This window comes from Anolis sagrei, chromosome 3 (genome assembly GCF_037176765.1).
Source record: "Anolis sagrei isolate rAnoSag1 chromosome 3, rAnoSag1.mat, whole genome shotgun sequence".
Classification (NCBI taxonomy): domain Eukaryota; kingdom Metazoa; phylum Chordata; class Lepidosauria; order Squamata; family Dactyloidae; genus Anolis; species Anolis sagrei.
Genome location: NC_090023.1, coordinates 90,729,812 through 90,752,061, shown reverse-complemented (window position 1 = coordinate 90,752,061; position 22,250 = coordinate 90,729,812). Strand labels below are relative to the sequence as shown.

The 22,250-nt window shown below is 39.1% G+C and overlaps 1 protein-coding gene across 1 annotated transcript; it reads left to right on the top strand.

Annotated features, from left to right (window-relative positions):
• The first annotated feature begins 905 nt into the window (after positions 1-905).
• On the top strand, positions 906-22,233 carry BMX (BMX non-receptor tyrosine kinase). Its single transcript, XM_060770012.2, has 13 exons — positions 906-1,111; positions 2,436-2,498; positions 3,521-3,568; positions 4,842-4,896; positions 10,706-10,785; positions 10,919-11,046; positions 11,474-11,548; positions 11,687-11,858; positions 13,491-13,707; positions 14,955-15,019; positions 15,736-15,854; positions 19,507-19,664; positions 20,968-22,233. The coding sequence occupies exons 1-13, from the start codon at positions 906-908 to the stop codon at positions 21,040-21,042; spliced, it is 1,461 nt and encodes a 486-aa protein (XP_060625995.2). The 3' UTR covers positions 21,043-22,233.
• Positions 22,234-22,250: the final 17 nt, after the last annotated feature.

The following is a 22,250-nucleotide window of genomic DNA, read 5'->3' as shown; positions in this document are numbered from 1 at the left end:
CATCCAAGGATTATTCCTGGATTTTTGTATTGGATTTTATGCTGCCTTGTGCTTCCTCTTCCTTGTACAAACGTGTTTCCCGGCTTTGAGTGCAACAATCAGAATATAATTTCATGCTGTACTGGTACTTTAAGAACCTCCAGTCAATAAAAAATGGCTGTACAGGCAATTCATCAAATGAGATGAATGAGGGCAGTATTTTAATGGCTGATGAGCACTTTCCTAGCCCTAGTCCACGTTTGATATATACCTGGCACAGTTAAGATAACTTTCTTTTGTTTAATTATGAAAGCAGCTCTTCTGCCCTTCATCATTCTTGCTACTCTTTCAACACATACTTCAACAACTAGAAGTGTGGTCACACAACTCAATAAAGGATTTTTTAAATAATGAATCAGTTAAGATTTGCCAAGTTTATCCCCACTGACTCTTGCACAAACATTACTCTCTCTCATTCTCTCTGTATGTGTGTAAATGTGTGTGTGTGTGTAGAGAGAGAGAGAGAGAGAGAGAGGGAGAGGGAGGGAGGGAGATTAATATTCATGCAAATTGAACAGTATGTGTGGTGGGTTTTAAAATTGAACGTTAAGATTTCTTTTCAGGAAAATCATTTCAGTAACATTTGGCTAATAAAAAATATATAGTAAAGTAAATGTAAGGATGTGACAAAACTCAGGAGAAGCCTAAGGTAATAGAAAAAGGGTTAGAAAATCACTGATGCAGTGAAGCATTTGGGCAAACTAACTGAGGTCCAATTATTTCTACATATCTGCTCCAAGGGTGACTCCATCTGGATCAAAAATAATGTTTCTAATATGATCTGAATGCTTGAAATGTGCTTTGTTGTTGGTATTCTTATTATTACGTAATGATAAAGTGGGTATAAATTCTTCTTTACATTCATGATGTGGTATATTTATTTCCTTTTTCTGGGTTTGTTTTTGCAGCAACTACCAGGTCTAATATCTGACAAGTCATATCTGAAAGAAGCGCTAGCTGTTCATAATTATGAACCAAAAGGAAGCTCTGATGTTCGGCTTGTCAGAAACCACAAATATTATATTCTGAGAGATGACGATCCTGACTGGTGGCGAGTAAGAGATTTGGATGGGTAAGTTTCTGCTACAGAAATACTACTGTCATTTTGTCACTACTAAGAAATAATGTTCATATTCTATTAAAAAACTTTCCCACTCATGCTGCACTTGAAATTTACTGAAAAATTAAATGCTCTGATTTAAAACATATGCTGCTAATTTGTCTAAATTATGCCAGAGTCAATCTAGGTGGTACTTAGGTAGCTGAACTTTTTCTGGGTATATTGTTCTGTGCGGGTAGCTGCTGGACCTGGGCCAAGAATACATAGGTTAAAATCTTAATTGTAAAACTGAGGATGGTTCATGCAAGATCACTCTTAGGCCCTTTCTACACTGCCATATAACCCAGTTCAAATTAGATAATCTGGATTTTATATGTAAGTGTAGAAGGGGTCTTTGTTAACCTATCTCATGTGGTTATCAGGCTAACAAAATATACATTCCCATGTATACTGCTATAGGCTCTGCAGAGGAAGGGTTGAAAACACAAGTGAGATGAATAATAACTGTATGTACAAGTGGACTATGAATGCCTTATTGGGGAAAGGATGAGCTTATTGTCCATTTAAGGCACCTGCTGACATACCAAAGTTTTCATAAACTATTTACCCCCATCCTGGCAGAAATGTTAACAGCAGGAAAAAATATGGCAAAGATTATTACCATTCTCATACAGAGTGTAGCAATAAGATCACGCCCCCCCCCCCCCAAAAAAAGATATTATTGATCTTTAATCTTTATTCTAGTCTTGACAATGGTCCCTCATTAGTGTAAATGGAAAGTCAATGTTGATCATCCTGCATTGTGATAAACGTATAAAATCAAATTTCTTCCTCCCTCCTCTATTTTATCTTGCTTTTTTGAGAATATCATGTGTGTTTGTGTTTGTGTGTGTGTGTGTGTAATCCTTTGCAGGCAGTCCCCAAGTCACAAACGACTCATTGTTAAGAACAGGAGTGAGACAACAGGAAGTTATCATGAGGAAAATGTGTCTCCACTGAAGCTTTCTCACCAATCTTTGCTTCCAGAACAAGCCATATTTTTCAAAATCTAGTGCTCACAGTGACAGAAATTGTGGTGAAATCTTCTAAAATCTTCTGAGCAAGGTCATAGGCAGCAAAAGAAACACCACAGCAGTGTTATCCCTTCTCTGTGTTATCCAAAGCATGTGTGTGCACGCACACACACGAGCACACATATATAGCTGGGGTTACACTTAAAAAGCATACCTCTTCCAACTTACATACTAATTCAACTTAAGAACAAACCTACATAAATGATCTTGTTTGTAACTTGGGGACTTCCTGTATTTTTAAAAAATGTATTTTTCATTTACAGTAATGAAGGCTTTGTTCCACATACTTATCTGAAGATGATATCTCAGACCACCGATGAATTAAGGTAAGCTGTATTCCAGCCATTTTGTTACATTAAGCATAGGATACAACAGAAGGGGAAACTTATCACCTTTTGGCCACCTAGGTGCCTAACTAGTGACATTGGTGAAATCCAGACAGACAGGCTTAGTACTAACATTTCACTTAAGTGTTAATAAGCATTTGAATCTCAAGATAATTGTATGGGAGAATGAGCAAGCTCTCTGTTAGTTGGTAGGCTAATAAGTATATGCAAATGTATATAGACTTATTACAAAGAAACACAGGCATGGCAATGGCTGGTCACATTGCTTTCATTAAGTTATACTGTATTTCATGTAAAGCGTCAATTCATTGTCATATGGCAAGTCAGATATTACACTTTCATAGATACTGTTGTCGTAGCAACTCTCTAGCATGCTTATCTGTAATGATTACATATTGGTTCATCTAATATTCTTTGCTCAGGTTCCATTGCTTAGGAAACTAGATGCCTCCACATAAGTGCTTTTTATTCGTGTCAGGAGTGACTTGAGAAACTGCAAGTCGCTTCTGGTGAGATAAAAAAGGGCCGTCTGCAAGGACGTTGCCCAGGGGACTCCCGGATGTTTTATCATCCTGTGGGAGGCTTCTCTCATGTCCCTGCATAAGAAGCTGGAGCTGACAGACAGGTGCCCACCCCACTCCCTGGATTCAAACTGCCGACCTTTTGGTCAGCAGTCCTGCTGGCACAAAAGTTTAACCCATTACACCACAGGGGGTCCTACATAAGTGCTGAATCCAAGGCTACTCCATGGGCAGATTTGTACCATGCTAAACTATATGGTGTGAACAACACACTATTTATCTATGAAAGCTTATACTACTAACTTCTTTTAGTTAATGTCAAAGGTGCTACAAAATCTCTTTGCATACTGATCCAGACTAACAAAGCCATAACTTTTAATTCTATAAAATTGTTGTGTAGCTTCTTTAGTAGTGTTGAACATACTATGGCTCAGCAATAAAAGTGATGATAAAAGCCAACATGCCTTTTTTTGTTTGCAGAGGAACCACTGAGGCAACTGAAATGGAAGACAGCTTTGATAAATATAAGTAAGGAGACCATTGGATGTAGTTGAATATTGGAATTATAGCTCATAAAATACAGTGGCAGTATTTGAGTGTCCACTGCAAGGTGTTCATTACCACAAAAATGAATATTTGCAAGTTATTATAGTTTTACCTGCAAGGTCTGTGCATTGCATTGATGATACTATCAGCATACTATTGCATACTGATTCCATTATATGATGTTCTTGTTATTATTTAATGCATTTAGATATCGCATCCTTCTTTTAAATATTGCACCAATTCTTTGAGTAGGGTTAGAAAGAAAGTAATTAATCCAGAATCAGCTAGTAAACGACCTAAGGAAGTTCTTCATCTGACTCATAACCTACAGTTACTCCAAATCAAAGATAAAGAGGCTATTTAAAGCCCAGAAATCTGTAACATGGAACTTTGTGTCAGTGGCATAGGCAGCACAGCAAGGCAGGGACAGATCAATCACAGCCACTTTAGGCTATAAACTACTTCATTTTACAGCTATAAACATTAGAAGCTACTTAACACTCAGCACATCAAAAACTTGCTTCTTTTCCTTCTGATCGTAACATTGCAAACTCACTAACCGTTGTCAGTACTAGTCCACACCTCTTGCATTTCAAAGTGATGTAGGACATACGACGCTGTGTCCATTTGTTTATACACTTGATTTCTGACCTCTCTAGGAATGCCATTCCCTCCATGGTTCAGTTAACTCTTTCCACACAGGAATATATTACACTCGGCACATAACTACTGCATTTTAAAGATACTGTACATGCATACATACTTTGAAATCTACATTATAAATTGCAAACAACTTCAACACTTTGCAGTCCTAGAAGCTGTTATAGTGGGACTTATTATTGTGAAAACATGCATATAATTGTGATGTACCTGGTATTCTTAGTGCCAGTATTATAAGAAAGAAAGAAAGAAAGAAAGAAAGAAAGAAAGAAAGAAAGAAAATAACATTTGGTTTCTTCCATTAAACAGATGCTTCTGTACTCATCTCTTGTTGTGATTGTGACAAGAGTATTCTGTTTTGTATGATTTCCAGCACAGTCTTTATTTAGGAGTAAAGCTTTCCTCAAAATATATCTTTAGAAATCCCATGTCCCGTGATATTAATAGGCAGGTTTTAGATTTTTAACTTGCTTTTATGTGCTACCTGATTTAATTAACAGATTTTTTTAGTAGGCTCTCTAATTCAATTTCAGATGTTATTTCAAAATCATTAACTGTCTCAAAAATAATAAGTTAGCTATCTCTTTTGTTGCAGTTGGTATGTTGGTCGTCTTTCAAGGGCCCAGACAGAACAACTGCTGCAAGAGAAGGTAGTATTTAAATACATGTGGATTTTTAAAATCAGTTTCTGCATTGGTTCTGCTTGCTTACCTACCGCTTCCTGGAATTACAAAGTACAATATTGGAAAGTGATGACAATTGGAAGGTTTCAGTTAGGATTCATTTTGAATTTTGCTAAGGTTGGTGGTTCTTACAACCTTATAACACCCTTATGCCATGCTATTCCATTTGAAATCCTTTCAAGCCAGTTTCATGGGGGTATCTGATTGTAAATAGCTTTCATTGTGCCCATGTTTCATTTGTACTTTAAATGTCATTTGCATGGTATTTTCATCTGCATTAATATAGTAATATAGAAATAGTAATTCGTTACCTCAGAGTTATATTATCATAATCAATCTTCACCTTTGTACATTGTTGTAATTTACCTTGATTATTTAGTAAACTATTGTTAAACTTATTCTTGTTTGTAGAGTTTTATTTTGGGGGAGTTATAGTAATTAGGGCATATCGATGGTCACTGGGAAAATAGCCAGACACATTTAGGTTTCTCATTAGATCTTCCTGGTGTGCCATCACAGTGATTAGGATCCTGATCGGCTTGTAGCCAATTCAAATTGCTTATAGAAAGTTATAAGAGAGAGCCCACTCCCTGCAAAGGGGGTGTGAGAGAAGAAAAAGCACTGTTTTCACAGTGATTAGAAGCCTGATCGTCCTTGTCGCTGATTCGGATTGCTTATAGAAACAAAGAAAAGAGAGAGCCCACTCCCTCAGGGTGTGTGTGAGAGAAAAAGGCACTGTTTCCACTTTTCCACTGGAAAGTGTAACAAAGTTATAGGAATACTTGGGTGAAGTGTTACTAAATTGAATGCTTTTATAGTAAGGAGAGTTAGGGGCAGCTTTTAAAGTAAAAAAGCTGCCTGCCTGCCCTTTTAAAAGATATTGGAGGCTTGTTTCCTGTCAGAGAGTGAAATGGGCAAGGCTAGCATCTGCTATTTGTTTTAAGGGGGCATTTGGCGCCAAAAGGGTTTTTTACAGTTTGGCAGCCATTTTGTGTTCATCCTTTAAGCCTACTATAGTAATATAAGAACTGTGTCAGCCTTATTTTCCCCTCAAAGAAGCGGCAGCCATTTTGCCTACATAGATTTCTATGGGATTTGTGCTTATAGTGTAAAAGAGCAGGAAATAGGTGTTTTGGCGCCTGTTCTGGCATTTTTCTGAGGAAAAGGAGTTAGAAGACTCTTATACCTATTCCAGTAAATTGTTGTTTTGCTGTTATAGTATAGGTGGTGACAGTAGGCTGTGTGAACATTTTGCCTCACACTCAGTCCTCTTCACCCACATAGAGTTGTTGCCTCGGCAACCAGCGAACAACAAGAATGGATGGGCTTTCTGATGGAAGTGCAGACAGGCATGTACACATTTCCCATTCACATAGGGTTAGGCACCCCACAGAGAAGGCCCTACAGCTGTTGCTGGAAAGGGAAAGTCTTTTAATTGTGAAGGCAGAAAGTGCTTGGAAACGCCTGCAGTATGGCATGAACACCTTGTTAGCCTCCAGAGACCCTGAGGTAATAGCAGTGCATAAAGAAGAGCTCGAGGATAGTTTTTTACTCTGGAAAACTATTATAGAAAGGCAACAACAAGTCCTTACAAACATCAATGATGATGATGCCCAAGCAAGACTACAAGTATTATCACTGGACTATCAAAATAAAGAAAGAAAGTTTAATGCCGTGCTTGAAGCTGCACAGTTTCGGCTTCAGGGATTTCAGCTGAGGGAGCCTTACTCTTTATCCCCTCCTAGAAGCCCCAAGTCCAGCAAGGGTTTCTACCCTCAGCATCCCTTAAGTGTCAAAAGTTCTGTCACATACAGATCACATAGATCAAATTCCAGTAGTACATCATCTTCCCACAGTAAGATTTCTTCTGTGGCAGCTCAACATTTCAAAGAAGTTGAGAGGATGAAGCTCAAGGCGCAGATCTTGCAGGCAGAGGCTGAGTCAGCTATGGCTGCCAAAGAGCTTGACTTCTCTCAAATACAAGCTAAGCAGGCTATACAGCAAGCTGAAATGGAAGCCCAGCTATCAGCAAAAGAAATATAACTGAAAAGGCCAAGGAAGCAGCCAAGCTTGCTGTTAGGGCAAAAATTCTTGCCAAAGCTTTTCAGGATGAGTTGATTCCTGAAAATGTTAGGCTGCTGCCTCAGGAGGACATTGAATCAAAGATGTCATTTCTTCTCCTGTCTGACAAAGATGTCACTACCAAAAAGCCAAGCCCCATCTATACCAACACAGTAGAGGATCTGCCTAATGCTGAGGGGGAAAGATCTGCATCTCAGCTTAACCATCAGTCATCAGCAGCTGTCTTTCACGAAGATGAGAGTCCTGTCAAAGTGCAGAAATCTACAGCGGGGAGCCAGTCCTTTATGCTCCCCACCTGTTCCCCTGTTCCTGCCAACTGGTCCCTCCCTGACCCCAAACCTGAGAAAGAAGTTAAAGTGGAGTTTTTGGACAATGCACCTTGTGTCCAGAATTCCTTCCCCAGCCAAACCATAGCCTCAGGTGATTCTCCTTTGGGTCAGGGTGAAGGCACAGGGAGGGAAAAAGCAGTCTTTTCTGCACCAAATCAAATGTTTTCCTTGCCATCTATGGCCTGGAACCCCTCCTTCTTCAAAAGCCCCAAGAGAGACTTAAAAGATAAGGGGGTTCAAAAGTTTTCAGACCAGCCAGAAGACTTCCACCTTTGGAAGACAACCTTTAAAAGGGCTATAAAAGATTTACAGTTATCTGCTGATGAGGAGCTTACTTTACTCATTTCTTGGCTGGGTCCTACTTCTGCGCCACAAGTTCAGAGAGTCTATGCCGCTCATGTATCAGACCCTGAAAGGGCGCTAGATTCCGCCTGGTCACGACTGCAAGAGAGATATGGGGCCTCCTCTGAAATAGAGACTTCGCTCCTAAATAGACTTCATAGTTTTCCAGTTCTTAAACTCAAGGACTGTAAGCAACTATGGGATTTAAGTGACCTGTTAGTGGAGTTAGAATCTGCCATGGCCAACCCACAGCTCCCTGGATTGGCATGTCTAAACCAATACATCACACAGAGGCAAATTCTGCAAAAGCTCCCCTTCCAATTTCAAGAAGCATGGGGAAAAGAAGTCTTCACTTATAAGGAGCAGAATATGCAAAAATACCCTTCTTTTGCACACCTTGTTGCGTTTGTAAACAGAGTTGCAAGAGAAAGAAATGATCCTCACACAGGATTTCCCACTCTTTACCAAGGCCCTCGACAGGAAAGGTCTTTTGAAGCTCAGAAGAACCTGCCAGATGGTGCCAAAAGGTCTGCCTTTTCTGTTAAGTCCACAGAAGTTATTGAGTGTGGACCAGAGACTAAAGAAATTCTTTGCCCTCTACATAAAAGCCCCCATAGTCTTGCAGACTGCACCGAGTTTGCTAAAAGGCCGTATGAAGAAAGAGTTGCCATCGTGGAAAAGGCAAAGGTCTGCTTTAGGTGTTGCAGTTCCCAAAGACATTTTGCAAGGGACTGCAAGTCTACAGTAAAATGTACGGAGTGCAATAGTGCAAAACATTGCACTGCCATGCACAATTTTAAAGCCGGGAGTAAAGCAGTCAACTCTAAAGAGGGAGGGTCGAGCTCTGCAACCAAGCCTGATCCTAGTCTTCACAAGGAAGAAAATAATACCGCTGTAGCTTGCACCAAGCTATGTCAGGGCTCCGATCAGCAACGTATCTGCCACCCGATTTGTTTGGCTGAGGTTTTCCCTCAAGGAAAGCCTCAACTGAAGAAGAGACTTTATGTTGCCCTTGATTCCCAGAGCGATGCGTCTTTAGCTACCCCTAGTTTCTTTGATATGTTCAACATCAAAGCCAAAACTATAGAGTACGTAATGTCCACCTGCAATGGCCAACAGAAGCTGCAGGGAAGAGTTACATCAGGCTTCACCATCTCCCCGTGTAGTAGCAAGACAAGTTTCAAGTTGCCTGCATTGCTTGAGTGTTCCACCATACCAAGGAACAAAGGTCAAATAGTCACCAAATCAGTGGTTGAGAGTCATCCTCATTTGAAGAGACTTAAAAGTCAGATCCCTGACTTAGACTTAGAGGCCGCCATAGCTCTCCTTTTAGGTTCAGACTGTCCGGATTTATTTCAAATCCTAGAACAAATAAAAGGCCCTCCAGGAGCTCCTATCGCCCAGAAGCTTCCGTTAGGGTGGATAGTCATAGGGCCAGTCTGCAAGGACAAAATGTGCCCTCCAGCCATATCCAAGCTAGTGGGCTACAGCAAATCTTCCAAGTCACGCCCTACACAATTGCAAAGCTGTTTAAGCCAGATCAGTGTTTGCTGTTCAAGTTCGATAATTGACAACTCGTCAGTTTTTGAATCCGCTTGTAGGGACGTTGACTTAAGCTTCTCCAAAGAAGAACAAAGATTTATGGACATTCCAAACAAAGAAGCAGTGCCATCCCACAAGAAGGCATTGCTCAAAAAGTCAGCTTGCCAGGATTCCATTCGTTTGGGGCCGAACACTGCGTGTGAGACCAGCAATAGGCCAGATGGCAACAAGAGCATTTCCTGTGCTGAGCCAAATCAGTGGATTCATGTCGCCGCTGAGGAGAGACCTGCAGACATCATTTCCCGAGGGGCATCTGCTCGGAAGTTGCTGCGTTCCAGCTGGCTGTCGGGTTCCAGATGCCTCGCAGACCCAGGTTCTCCAAAGGACAACACACCATTGACCTTTCCGGAGCTTCCTGAGTCAACTCCAGAGAAGAAAGGTTGGACAGCACTCCCACGAGGATGTCAGGGTAAGAGACATTGTTTTAAAGGACAAAAGTGCTTCCTGGAACAGTTGGCATACGGGTGTTACCCAAGAAGAGTGTCCGAGTGTGGATGACCATATCAGGAAGACTCCAATCAAGACGGACTCCAACTGAAAGACTGATACTCACCAAAGACTTATCACAGACTTGGTGGTTTTATTAAAAGTTTAAAGTTTGTTTTATTTAATTGTATAAAGTGATTTGTTATAGTTTGTATATGCAAATTTGTTCCAAATTTGAGCGGGGAGTGTGATGTCTCGGCCTGTTTATTTCTCAGTTGGACTGTTCCATTTTACCAAGTTTAGGGGAGAGCTTAGGTTCCCCCTAGAGGCCGAGTTCGGTTGGTGCAGCCCATTCTGACTCAGAGCCAGAATGGGCTGGTTATAGAACTTCGTTTCCCATTCTTTGTTAGTCTTAGCTTATAGATAGTTGCCAGATAGTGTCTGGTCTGGCCTAGCAATTTGAACAGGCCATCCTAATCACGTATTTGCCTTAAAGTTTATAACACGTATTTGCCATGTATTTGCCTTAGAGTTTATAGATAGAATAGTTAGATTTGCCTTATAGTTTATAGTCATACATCCCCCATAGTATATAGTTATATTTACCTCATAGAAATAGTAATTTGTTACCTCAGAGTTATATTATCATAATCAATCTTCACCTTTGTACATTGTTGTAATTTACCTTGATTATTTAGTAAACTATTGTTAAACTTATTCTTGTTTGTAGAGTTTTATTTTGGGGGAGTTATAGTAATTAGGGCATATCGATGGTCACTGGGAAAATAGCCAGACACATTTAGGTTTCTCATTAGATCTTCCTGGTGTGCCATCACAGTTACCAACTCCTGTACCCAACACTCCTTTTGAGATTCGTTCATCTGGCTTTTTTTTTTAAATGCAACTGTAATAGCACCATGACAATATTACAAGACCTATTATAGCAATTTGGCTATTAAGTTGTCTTCTGATACTATTCTTCCTTTTATTAAAAGGGGAAAGATGGTGCTTTTATGGTTCGTGATTCCAGTCATGTGGGGAAGTACACAGTATCAGTACTTAGCATGACTAACAAGTAAGTATGTAACATATGTACAAAATAGTGTTTAGAAACATGTACAACTATTAAGGCATCATACTAGTGACTTTTTCCTTTTCTGCGTTTATTTGAGATCTTCCAAATGTAACAATTGCTTGTATTTTTTCAGAGATAAAAAAGGAATAGTGAAACACTATCATGTTCATGTAAACAGCGCAAATCAGTTTTTCCTGGCAGAGAATTACGGTTTCAATTCACTTCCCAAGCTTATTCATTATCACCAACATAATTCAGCAGGTAATTTTAGTGCTTCATGGGTTCATGTTTTGCTCATGAATATAATTTTACTTGTTATGGAGACATGGCTGTTGCATGCATCAATTTCTCAAATTCTGCCCCTCGAGATGTTTTAGTCTTCAGCTCCCGTATTTTCCTGGAGCTTACCACATGTTGTTGTGGCTTTCCTGATCTTGTACCATTGTTGGGTAGTTTGGAAATCATGTTTTCGATCTTGAAATAATCCAGAAAATAGGCCTGTATGAGTATAAAGCCTCAAAAGGGTAATAGTAATTGAAAAGTAAGCATTTAGTTAAAATTTTCACAACCGGAAGAAGTATATATCTGTCAGTGAATTCAATAAATTGAGTCTCATGGAAATCTAGTGTTTAGTGATATACCATAAGTAGCATTATAACTTAAAATATAAAGTACATGTACTTTTCAGGTATGGTTACAAGACTTCGACATGCCGTCTCTACAAAGACAAACAAAATTCCATCCACAGCACCTTTGGAAAATGGTATGGAAGGATTTTTTTTTTCACAAGGGTTTATATGTTGAATTTATTATTTTTCCCAATAAAACCATTCCTGTTGAGAAAAAAATAATAAGTGAACAAACAAGCTCAAATAAATACATAATATTTCTGTCAAACTAGGGCCCTGGGAACTCAAGCGTGAAGATATTGTGCTGCAGAGAGAAATAGGAAGTGGTCAGTTTGGAGTCGTGCAGGTTGGAAAATGGAAGGGAAAATATGATGTTGCTGTTAAAATGATAAAGGAAGGATGTATGTCTGAAGATGAATTCATAGAAGAAGCAGAAATCATGATGTAAGTAACTTTTTTTCTTCTGTACTAGTATTCTTATGTGTCCACTTACAAACACAGACATACTCACACAGTAAGTGAAACATAGCCACCAGCTTCATTTCATGCAATTGCAATTATAAGTTCCAAAAGTAAGAACTTATCTCACAAGGTGGATAAGTGGGAGGAATTGTTTTCTTCCCATGGCGTTCCGTATTGAAAGAAGATAGTTTACCAACACCCATCACAAACGATCTCCTCCTCCCATTTGTAGTTAAACTCTGCACTTCATTTCTTATCACACAGGCAGGTCTTGTCTCCCCCCCACTTTCTATTGGCCATAGAGTGCTCTTGTCACAGGGTTTTTGAAAAAATTAAGAAATGGTGAAATTGCAGGATTTCCAAAGTTCAAAATTGTGCAGTTACCACAACTTTTTAAGGGGGGGGGGGGGGGGACAGAAATCCAATTAGTAATGATGGCAGAAGGAGCATCGTGAGGCATGAAAAGACAGCCCACATGCACATCCGCACTGAAATTTAAGAATATAGACTTAAAACAGACAAATGCATTCTAAGCACAAGGAGATGAGGGGAGCTCATTTCTATATACTGCAGAGACAGTCCCAAACAACTCACAGAATGGGTTGTGTGTCGTTCAATGGGATCCATGGGATTTTGTCTTTTAAGTGTGTAAAAATGGAGGACAGCCTCCGTCTTATAAGGTCCATAGTTATGGGTGTAGTTGTTTTTGTCTACTCAATAACCAAAAACATGTTTTTCAAGTGTTAAGAAACTTAAATGAGAAGAACCCAGAGTGGCAATCATCTTTGCATTTCCGTGCAAAATTCTCATTTGGCTGTTCTTGCTTTACAAAAAGATGGCATTTCTGAATAGAAGATGGGTGTTTTCTGCATAGAAAATACTATTTTCTGTATAAAAGTATCACATTTGAATTTTGCACAGAATAAGTTCTTATTTGCAGATAGGTTTTGGAAGCTATGTAGTTTTTTGGAGATTTTCTGTAGTGAGAAGAAAATTGCTAATATTAGTTATGGTTTCCTTTGGGAAACCATAGCTAATATTAGCAATTTTCTTCTCACTACAGAAAATCTCCAAAAAAAATACATAGCTTTCAAAAAACTATTAGAGAAGAATTATATCCCCGCTAATAACACAAAATCTAAAATGCTTGGTTTAAACCTGAAGGGGAAATTAAATATGAACGAACCAACCCTCCCATCAATATAAGTTTTAACCAAGAAGGCAACAGAAGAGATATTACTATGCTTTGCTTGTTGTTTACATTAATGCTTGCACTATAAGAAGGAGCTTATTTACACCATAAATTAAGGGTGGGCAACTATGGTTTATGAGTCAGACATAGTCATTTCTCCAATTTATTCAAAAGTACGTTATTTGAAAACTAGTTTGTCCTTAAACTTCTCCTAGGGCTTTTGGAGAATGAGAGGTTTCCCTTCACACTATAAATATTTTAGATGCATGTGAGAGTTTAAACCGTATCTCTAATTATTGTTTTGGTCCATGAAATTGATTAATGTTTCTCAGTTGTAATACTGCATTAATTAGTTAACTGTTTAATGGAGTAGCTTCACACATCTGAAAAATTAAATGTACATGCACGATCTTTCATTTTAGGAAGCTGGACCACCCCAGACTTGTTAAATTATATGGGGTGTGTACCAAGACATACCCCATCTATATTGTGGCTGAATATATGGCTAATGGCTGCTTGCTCGGTTATTTGAAAAACCATGGAAAGGAGCTTCATCCCTTTCAGCTAGTAGAGATGTGTTATCATGTTTGTGAAGCAATGGCTTTCCTTGAGAGTCATCAGTTTATACACCGAGATTTGGTAAGCATGCTTTCTAACCATTTATTTGTTCTGGAGATGACACTATAGAAATGGCATAGAGGGAAAAAAATAACCATACAAGTTGACACCATGTATCAGTCAAAGTCAGGCTGGGGGTAAAATTATGGATTTTGATATGACTCAGATAAGTCAAGGGTCATTTCATGGAGGAAAGCATCAGATCTACTACTTCAGGGGTTCAGGTGCCCTGGCTTCTGCTGTTATTTTTCCATTCAAGCATTCAGAAAGGCTTTTTACTGCTCTACTCAGAAAAGAGAATTGTTCTTTTATTATCAAACTTAAGGTATAGTATTATTATATTTAAAAGTATTCTTATATTTTAAAAAAGAGAACCACCCCCTTCTCTATTGCCACTCAGATAAGTTTAGGGTTCGTTTTTTATAAGACTTAAGGTACAGTATTTACATTGACCTGTGGATAAGTTGGCCCACGTTTTCTGGATCTAATTTTTGACTAAACTCTCTAGACCTTTAAATGAATGTATCAATAATACATCTTTGTCTTCTCCCATGAGAATCAAAGTAGCTTTAAAGTTGGGAAGAGGGATGCCCAATTTGGACATTCATAACACTGATTACCACCATATTGTCCCTCAGGGTGCATCCAAACAATGTGTAAAATGTGTGAGCTCTTGTGCTTTTATTTGGGGCAACCAAATGACACCTTGGGTAAAAGCAAATTAATTCAGTATAAGGCAGGAAAACCCTGCTTTGTGCCAAATTAATTTGATGCATGGAAAGATCCGGATGGTTCAGAAGACCTGGGTCTTTCCAGCTGTGGGTGTGGATTGGGCTTGGGGATCATGGAGCCCGGAAAACCCAAGACAGCCCCCACCCTACCCCACCACCAAAATCCTTTTAGAAGCCTTTAAAAGTAAAAAAAATACTTATCCAGCTGCCATTACCCTGCTGTCAGCCCTCTCCTCCCCCCCCCCCCCCGCCTTTCTCAAGGCGTGTCATTTCTATGCACCAGGAGAGGGCTGACAGCAGGGTAGTGGTGACCACGTAAGTATTTTTTTTCCTTTTTAAGGCTTTTCTGGGGTGGGGGGAGGGGCTTGTCGTTTCCTGAGTGCCCTGCCTAAAGGTCTGGCTGAGCATCTTGACACTCCCTGCTCCCTCTGGAAAGTGCAGGGTTTTTCATCGGTATGGGTTTTTCAAACTTGGGTCAGACCGGACTTTTCCCCAGTGTGCAACAAGCCTCAATGATTTCTTATGCTCTTTTCAAAGGCTGCTAGGAATTGCTTGGTTGATTCTGACTTGACAGTGAAGGTGTCTGACTTTGGAATGACAAGGTAAGTCCCTTTAGCATTAATACAGATTCCTCTATAGCTACCTTTAAAAAAAAAGAAAAGGTACCTCTGTTAAACATTCAGATTTTTCAAAAATCGTTCCTGTTCTCTGGCAAGTTATCCACCTTTGAATGTGGAGAACAAATAACGCAGTTAAGTTTACATATTTGTAATTGGGAATTGTCCTTGTCTGTGGAATGCCTAAGTGGAGTGTGAAAAGTTAACTCTTTTCAAATCCATAGCAGGTTGCCATGGTGTCTGTGAAAGCTCCTGCCAATTTCTCTCATGTGTGCAAACACCTGATTGGGATTGTGGGTAAAAAAAATATGACAGTAAAAGAGGTCATACACAATGTATTCATCTCCAGCCTCTGGCTGTTGGACAAAAAAAACCCAATATTAGGGTATAATGAACTTCTTAAATTAAGATGATTTTACCTCTACCAGAGGAGAATTGCAATATTTGTTGCCAAAGCCAGTGCCTTAAAAAGCTTGTTCGTGTGATACAGATGTTTGGCTCCATTTGGTAGTTCTGTTGCAAATGTTTAAAACAACACCTGCCCAGAAAGATAATACATGAAAAGTTGATGTTAGTGTCAGGTAGATCATCTATGTCATTGCCAGTTTCTATAGTACACATTTTGTTCATCCATTGGGTAGAATCTTTGTTCTAACTTGTTCTAACAGACAATGGGTTAAATACTGGCTCTTCTTTTATAGATATGTCCTGGATGACCAGTATATCAGCTCCTTAGGAACTAAATTTCCTATCAAATGGTCATCACCAGAGGTTTTTCATTATACTAAGTTCAGCAGCAAGTCTGATGTGTGGGCCTTTGGTGAGTAAGAATGCTGCATAAAGCAAGAAAAATCAATTACATGTCACAAATCTAAATAGCTACAAGAAATTCTTCCAAACTGACCTGCTGCTGATCTGGCACAGAATGCTTGGAAATTCTCCTAAAACAGGTTTGCTTCTTAAGGCCAGATTTCTACTGAATGGAGTAGAAAAACCAAGTCTGGGCTCCTCTCTATTCTTGGGGAGATCCAGAGCGAAAGATGTTATCTCAATGAAGAGCAGTGCGGTACTTGTCATGGGTTTGAAATAGAATTGGAAGGACCATCTAGTTGAACCTCTACTCAGTGCAGGATGTCCCACTAAAATATCCCCAGAAGTTATCTAGCCTGCCTGTTTTTGAAAATATTCAGAGAAGGAGATCTTATAGGAAAATACTTTTAGGATCCTATAGGAAAATACATTTTTTGTTATTTTCTTTTTAAAAGTAAGAGGTGTGCCTTCAATCTTTTGAGACAAAGTGAAATGTTAGGGCTTGAAAATGGCATTGCCCTCAAGATGGATTCCTAGAAGGCTGCAACTCCTTTTGTCCCTTGTCTACTCTGGACATTTTACCACATTTTCTGATCATTATATTAGGGATCAAAATCTGTTTGAGAATAGTGCAAAAATCACTCAAAATTAATGCTGAGAAATCTTGATAAGGGGTTTCCTAGGTGAGTTACCTTCTTTCTTATTCTGCACACTTGGGAACAGAAAACAAATTGCCTGAAAAAGTATAATTCTCTTCATTGAAATGTCTTTATTGCAGACAATGCTGTTTTGTGCAGAATCTTTTCCCCCTGTGCATGTGTAGAAATGTCATTTTCTGTGTAAAAACAACCAGCATGAATTTCCCCCCACACTGGATAAGTTCTGAAATTTAAATATTCTTTGAAAACCATACAATATTTTTATTCTCTTGCAGCAAAGATAAAAATAGTAAAATAATTTGCCTGCAGAGAGATTCATATTTCTAGTTTCATTTCTTTTTTATTTTATCAAAACAGGAGGCAGCTGATGACCACTTAGAGCCCAGAATTTTTTTTACTATCAAACAGAGAATGTTCAGGGACAAAACTGCCATGGGATTTTATGTATCTTGCAGCTATACTTTGCCTGACTACCACTAGACCACAAACTCCCTTTGTCAAATAAAATTCAGTTCCAATTTTCTTATCATTTCACCCACAGAGTTCCTTATTTTTTTCTCTTCATATTTATTTGCTTTATTACATTTATTTCCTAACTTTTCCCCTTGCCTGAGAATGACTCTTTAAGCAAATCACTTCATTCACTACAGTCACAATTAAATGCTTCACCAAATAAATTGAAAACAATAATAGGCTCATAGCTCTGTCATTTAATTATTTTTTGGAAGACAGCAGTCCAAAAGAGTACAATTAGGTTGTTCAAATGTACCATTGGTGCAGCATCCACCAACAATTGTAGCAGTAAATAGGGCCATTTGGGCTTTTCTTTCTGTTTTTATTCCTTCTGTTGAGTAGGAGGGGAAAAGATCCGCTTCACAGAGGATGAAACCTTCTCCACTGGTGCATGGAGATTTATCCATGAAGCAATAGTAGAGACTGGCACACAAACTTTGAATGCTAATTGCTCATAGGCTTTGTCCTTTTGGACAAGTTGCAATTCACAAAAGATAGTGTCTCTTCATTCGTCTCCAGTAGAGTAGATCCTCCTCAATCAGTAGGTTTTGGTTCAATGGTTCTTTTCTAGTGGGGACTGACAACAGGTTTCAGACCTAAAACTGACAGGTTTGCTTTGTGACTTGTGGATTTCTTAGGCACACAAATTCCTACTGGCAAAACCTTCCACTAGATGTAAAAGAGGTTGAAGCAAAGTGTCTTAGTGTCATGAAACTGCATGAAAGAGAAGAGTGGAGGCAGCAGTATTGTGGGTTTTAAAACAAATCAACAATAGGGGCAAATTTTACTAGGAGACACAGTGCACTCTTGCAGTGGTTACATAATTCTGGGGAGGGCTATGTGCAAGGTTTGATACTCCGTACGTGACTGTTGGGACTAGTGAGAACACAGCCCTGCTTTCCCTGCACCTCATCTGATCCCCAGAGCTCTTGAGAGTGAAAGGAAGTGTTGTTTCCTGGCTTAAAAAAATATTAGAAGAGTTTTCTGGGAGTCGGGAGCATATTTAACTCTTCAAACATTGGTGGTGCAGAGGAGTGGGGAGAGGCCTTCTGTATGCACACACACACACATACATACTGTATATGCATAACCTCCAGTTTCCGCCAGATTTTGAAAACACTTGGAGGTCCTCTCTTATATCTAGGATAATTCTAGCTCCGATGCTTTGATGGAATAGGTCAGGTTACACCATAGGGGAAAAAATCACTATTGCCCTCAGTCAGGCCAAATAATGGCTTGTCTGCTAGTCTGGTAGGAGGAGTCATTTTGGGGAACCAGGATTCCCAGCTATCATGACAATTTAATCCATGATCTCAAGCTGAGTTCCAAGCTAAACCTTGCATCGGCCACAAGATCTCATTTCCCCAAAACCTCAGTAGAATTTTGCTTGGCCCATCAGTGTGATTTAATTAACATCTCTAAAATAATTCATGATTCTATTTGTCTTTCAAAGTCTTCCGCTAGTTGCCTAAATATGGATCAGGAAAGATTTTTCCTACCATAGCCCCCTTTTTTTGCCTTCTGTGAGATTTTTTTTAGCTGACAAGGATATGCCTTGGCACACCTAATATTCTTGTTTATGGTCTAGTAATCCACTTAATATTTGCGTTCATTAGGTTGCTTTGTCACAACTGGCCAATATGGAGGGAAAATAAGGAAATGCAGAACACTATTGATTTAAGTAGGGGCCTCAAGGTGATAAAGATACATTGTCAAATCACTGGCTTGCTGTGAGTTTTCAGGTTGCATGGCCATGTTCCAGCAGCATTCTCTCTGGCATTTTGCCTGCATCTGTGGCTGGCATCTTCAAAGGTTCTGTTGGCAGTGAAGCAAGTGAAGAAAGAACTCTTGTCTGAGAAATTTTGCCAAATCATATGTGGCGGGTCTGATGGTGCTCATGATGGGTCTGAGTGGAGTGGAGTCCTTAAGGGTTTTTGGATGTCCATAAACCCTAGAAGGGAGGGCTTGCATAGATGTTGTTGTATGCTAAGATTAATTGAGAAGTTGGTTTTTCTGGTGATTTTGTTGGTTGGGACCTGTTTTAGCAAAATTTCTGGCCACACAATTACAAACCCATATTGGGCTCATTGCACACACATTAAGGACTCAGCCCACTTCATAGGAAAAACAAATCAGCAATCTCAAACTCAACACCAGTGACAAACTGATCCATTTTGATGTGGTGTCTCAAGGGCCTTATGGCAGACACAATCGCACCGATTAACCAGAATTTCCCAGAAGACATCACAGCCCTGTTTCAGCATTGCCTCACTGTAAGCTGTTTCCAGTCCAAAAAGCTCACAGCAGCCCAGTAATATATGGGTTCAGGGCTAGCCTGCAGGGGTTGTTTTTGTCTGGTCTCTCTCTTGGAACAACTCTAAGAAAAATAATTTTAAAGTATATATGTTCTTGAGGATTTAAAAGGAGAAAGACACAAACTACAAGGACATCCTAACATTATAAATTTTATTGCTTTGGGCATGTCTACAGGAATTTTAATGTGGGAGGTGTTCACTTTGGGCAAGCTGCCCTACGACCGGTATGATAACATGCAAGTGATTGAGAAGGTGTGCCAGGGTTATCGGCTGTATCGTCCACAGTTGGCTTCTGAAGCCATCTATGAAATCATGTACAGCTGCTGGCATGAGGTATGTACATTATTTTATATGAGATTTACAAAGTGATACTCCTCAATTCAATAATATTGTAAATGATCTAGCCATGTGTCCATATTTTCACATTAAGCCCCCACCCACATTAGTTCCCAACATTTGGTCCTCTGATGTTATTGGGTGCCCCAGGTGTGTCAGCCATTATAGCTAGTGGACAGTGACTTATGAATTGGAATCCAAAACATATTAAGGTCATATGGGCACCTATTACTATTGTGCAGTACTTATAAGAAAAAGCATGCTTACCAACATTATACTTTAGCACCTGAAGTATACAAAATACTGAAGAAAAGGTCAAAGTGCTGGTGGCATTGAGGATGAACCCATATTTCAGTATTAGAATTCATAATTTGTGCTCAAAATGCACCAGGTTCTAGTTGATATTTCCAGCTAAAGATTCTCAAGTAGCCGGACTGGGAAAGATCCCCATGTCTTTTCCTTTGACAAGTCAGTGTCAAAAGATAACAAATTAAACATGTACTCTTTCACCTAGTTCTTTAACAAATAAGAGTTCAGAAACTTATTAGGTCACAACCAGATAGACTGAAAATAACAGAAAGTCCCAGATTTTGTTCCTGTTCTTTTCTATTTTATTTTGGAGATTCATACATGTTTTGTTTACCCTGGAATATTTTCTATCACCTCCTGGAATGATCAGAAACTTTTTATACCAGCTGCCTAGGATGTTTTTTATAACCCAGTGTAAAATCGGAAAGAACTTGACTTTTCTATTAATCTGGGTGTACCCTTAGAGAGTTACAGTAAAGATCTAGTGATCTTTATTCCCTCTTTTAAAAAAGGAAATTTATTACAGTCATAATTATTTGTTATTATATGCTGCCAAATTGTTTCCAACTTCTGTTGTTTCCATCATATGATTTTCTGGGGAATAGTATTCAGAAAAGTTTTCCATTGCCTTCTTTTAAGACTGAGAGAACATGACTTAAAGGCATCCAGTGGCTTTACAGGACACAATGGGAATTTGAAGCTGGGTGTCCTCGAGCTTTAGTCCACCACTCAAAAGCACCACACAGGCTTTTATAGGCTTGTAATTAACATACACATATATAGATACGATTTTTCTTGCATACTTCAGGTATTCCATATTAAAGTGATAAGCTTAAAGAATGTAGAGCCAGTCAGTCATACTGCTCTTGGCCACTGCCATTTTTAATATGATGAATAAATAGAATCTCTTGATGAAACAATTTTGCAGTAACCCATCTATTGAAATTCTGACTATATCTGCCAGTTTAAACACGGTTTCTTTTCTGTACAGTTGCCTGAAAAACGCCCTAATTTTCGTGAGCTGCTTTCTATCCTGGAGCCACAAAGAAAAGAAGGCAAGCCCTAAAGAATACACCTACCTGATTTTCCTTCTCCTTGCTTATTCTTTTAAGTTGTACTTTAGAAGCATTTGTCAAATTATACATTTTATATTTAAAGTGGCGAACAGAGAAGATCAATAGTGATTATAAGGCTTAAATGAGGGAGAGCAACATTGAAATTTTTTTGCTCTACCTTAGAGACTATGCTGTAGGTTGCTAGTGAGTTCAAGTTAAACTGAACATGTACAACACATTCTGAGTTATGTTCCACAATCTCTTGACATGTAATGCAAATATGGAAACACCTAATATAATGGGAAAAGATAAAAATAATAAGTGTGACATACAGAATTGGGAAACAGCGCTTGCTCCTTATGTATGAGTTTTTTGTATGTCATAGCCAACTCAGTTGCTGTTATTGTATTTTTTATAGAAAGGGTGCATCTATACTGAATGCAGTTTGACACCAATTTAACTGCCATGGCCCAATGCTGTACAATCTTAGGAGTAGTAGTTTGGTGAGTCACTAGCACTCTTCAACAGTAAAGGCTAATGTTTTTGTAAAAGCAATTCCCATGTCTATCTGGTATTATAGTTAAGTTGCATTCACCTTACAGTGTAGAACTGTGGTTCCCAACCTGTGGCCCGTGGGCCACCAGTGGCCCGCAAGAATTAAAATATGGTCCATGGCCTCACCATTACTATACTGTTGCAACAAAAGCAACTAGTATCACAAAACCCTCTTATAGTGCAGAGTCTTGTTAAACATGGTGTTCTGTGGCTGAGCAGATGGTGACTACTGGGTGACATATGTTCTGTATCAGAAACTAGAGCAGATGTGGTCTATCCAATGCAATTTTCTGAATCAGCATCCCAAATAACCAAACCGAATCTAAAGTTGACCCAAAACTGATTCGTAACTCTTTTGGTACTAATGTTGGAGAGTGGTCCCTGGTCAAATGACCTCTGGTCAAGTGGTCCCTGGTCAAAAAAGGTTGGGAACCAGTGGTGTAGAGAAACCCCTAGATAGCCCTTTAACTCTTACGATGCTAGGATTCTACAATACAGATGCACCTTGTTCTGGGCGGAACTTTGGGCTTTCAAGAGAGAGCATACCTAGCATTGTGTCTTCAAGTAAAGTGTTGTGTTCAGTGTACTTAATGAACCCTGTCCATGAACCTTAGAGTAAATAAAAAGAATATCTTTCAGTGACTAAATATTTAATAAAAGAAAT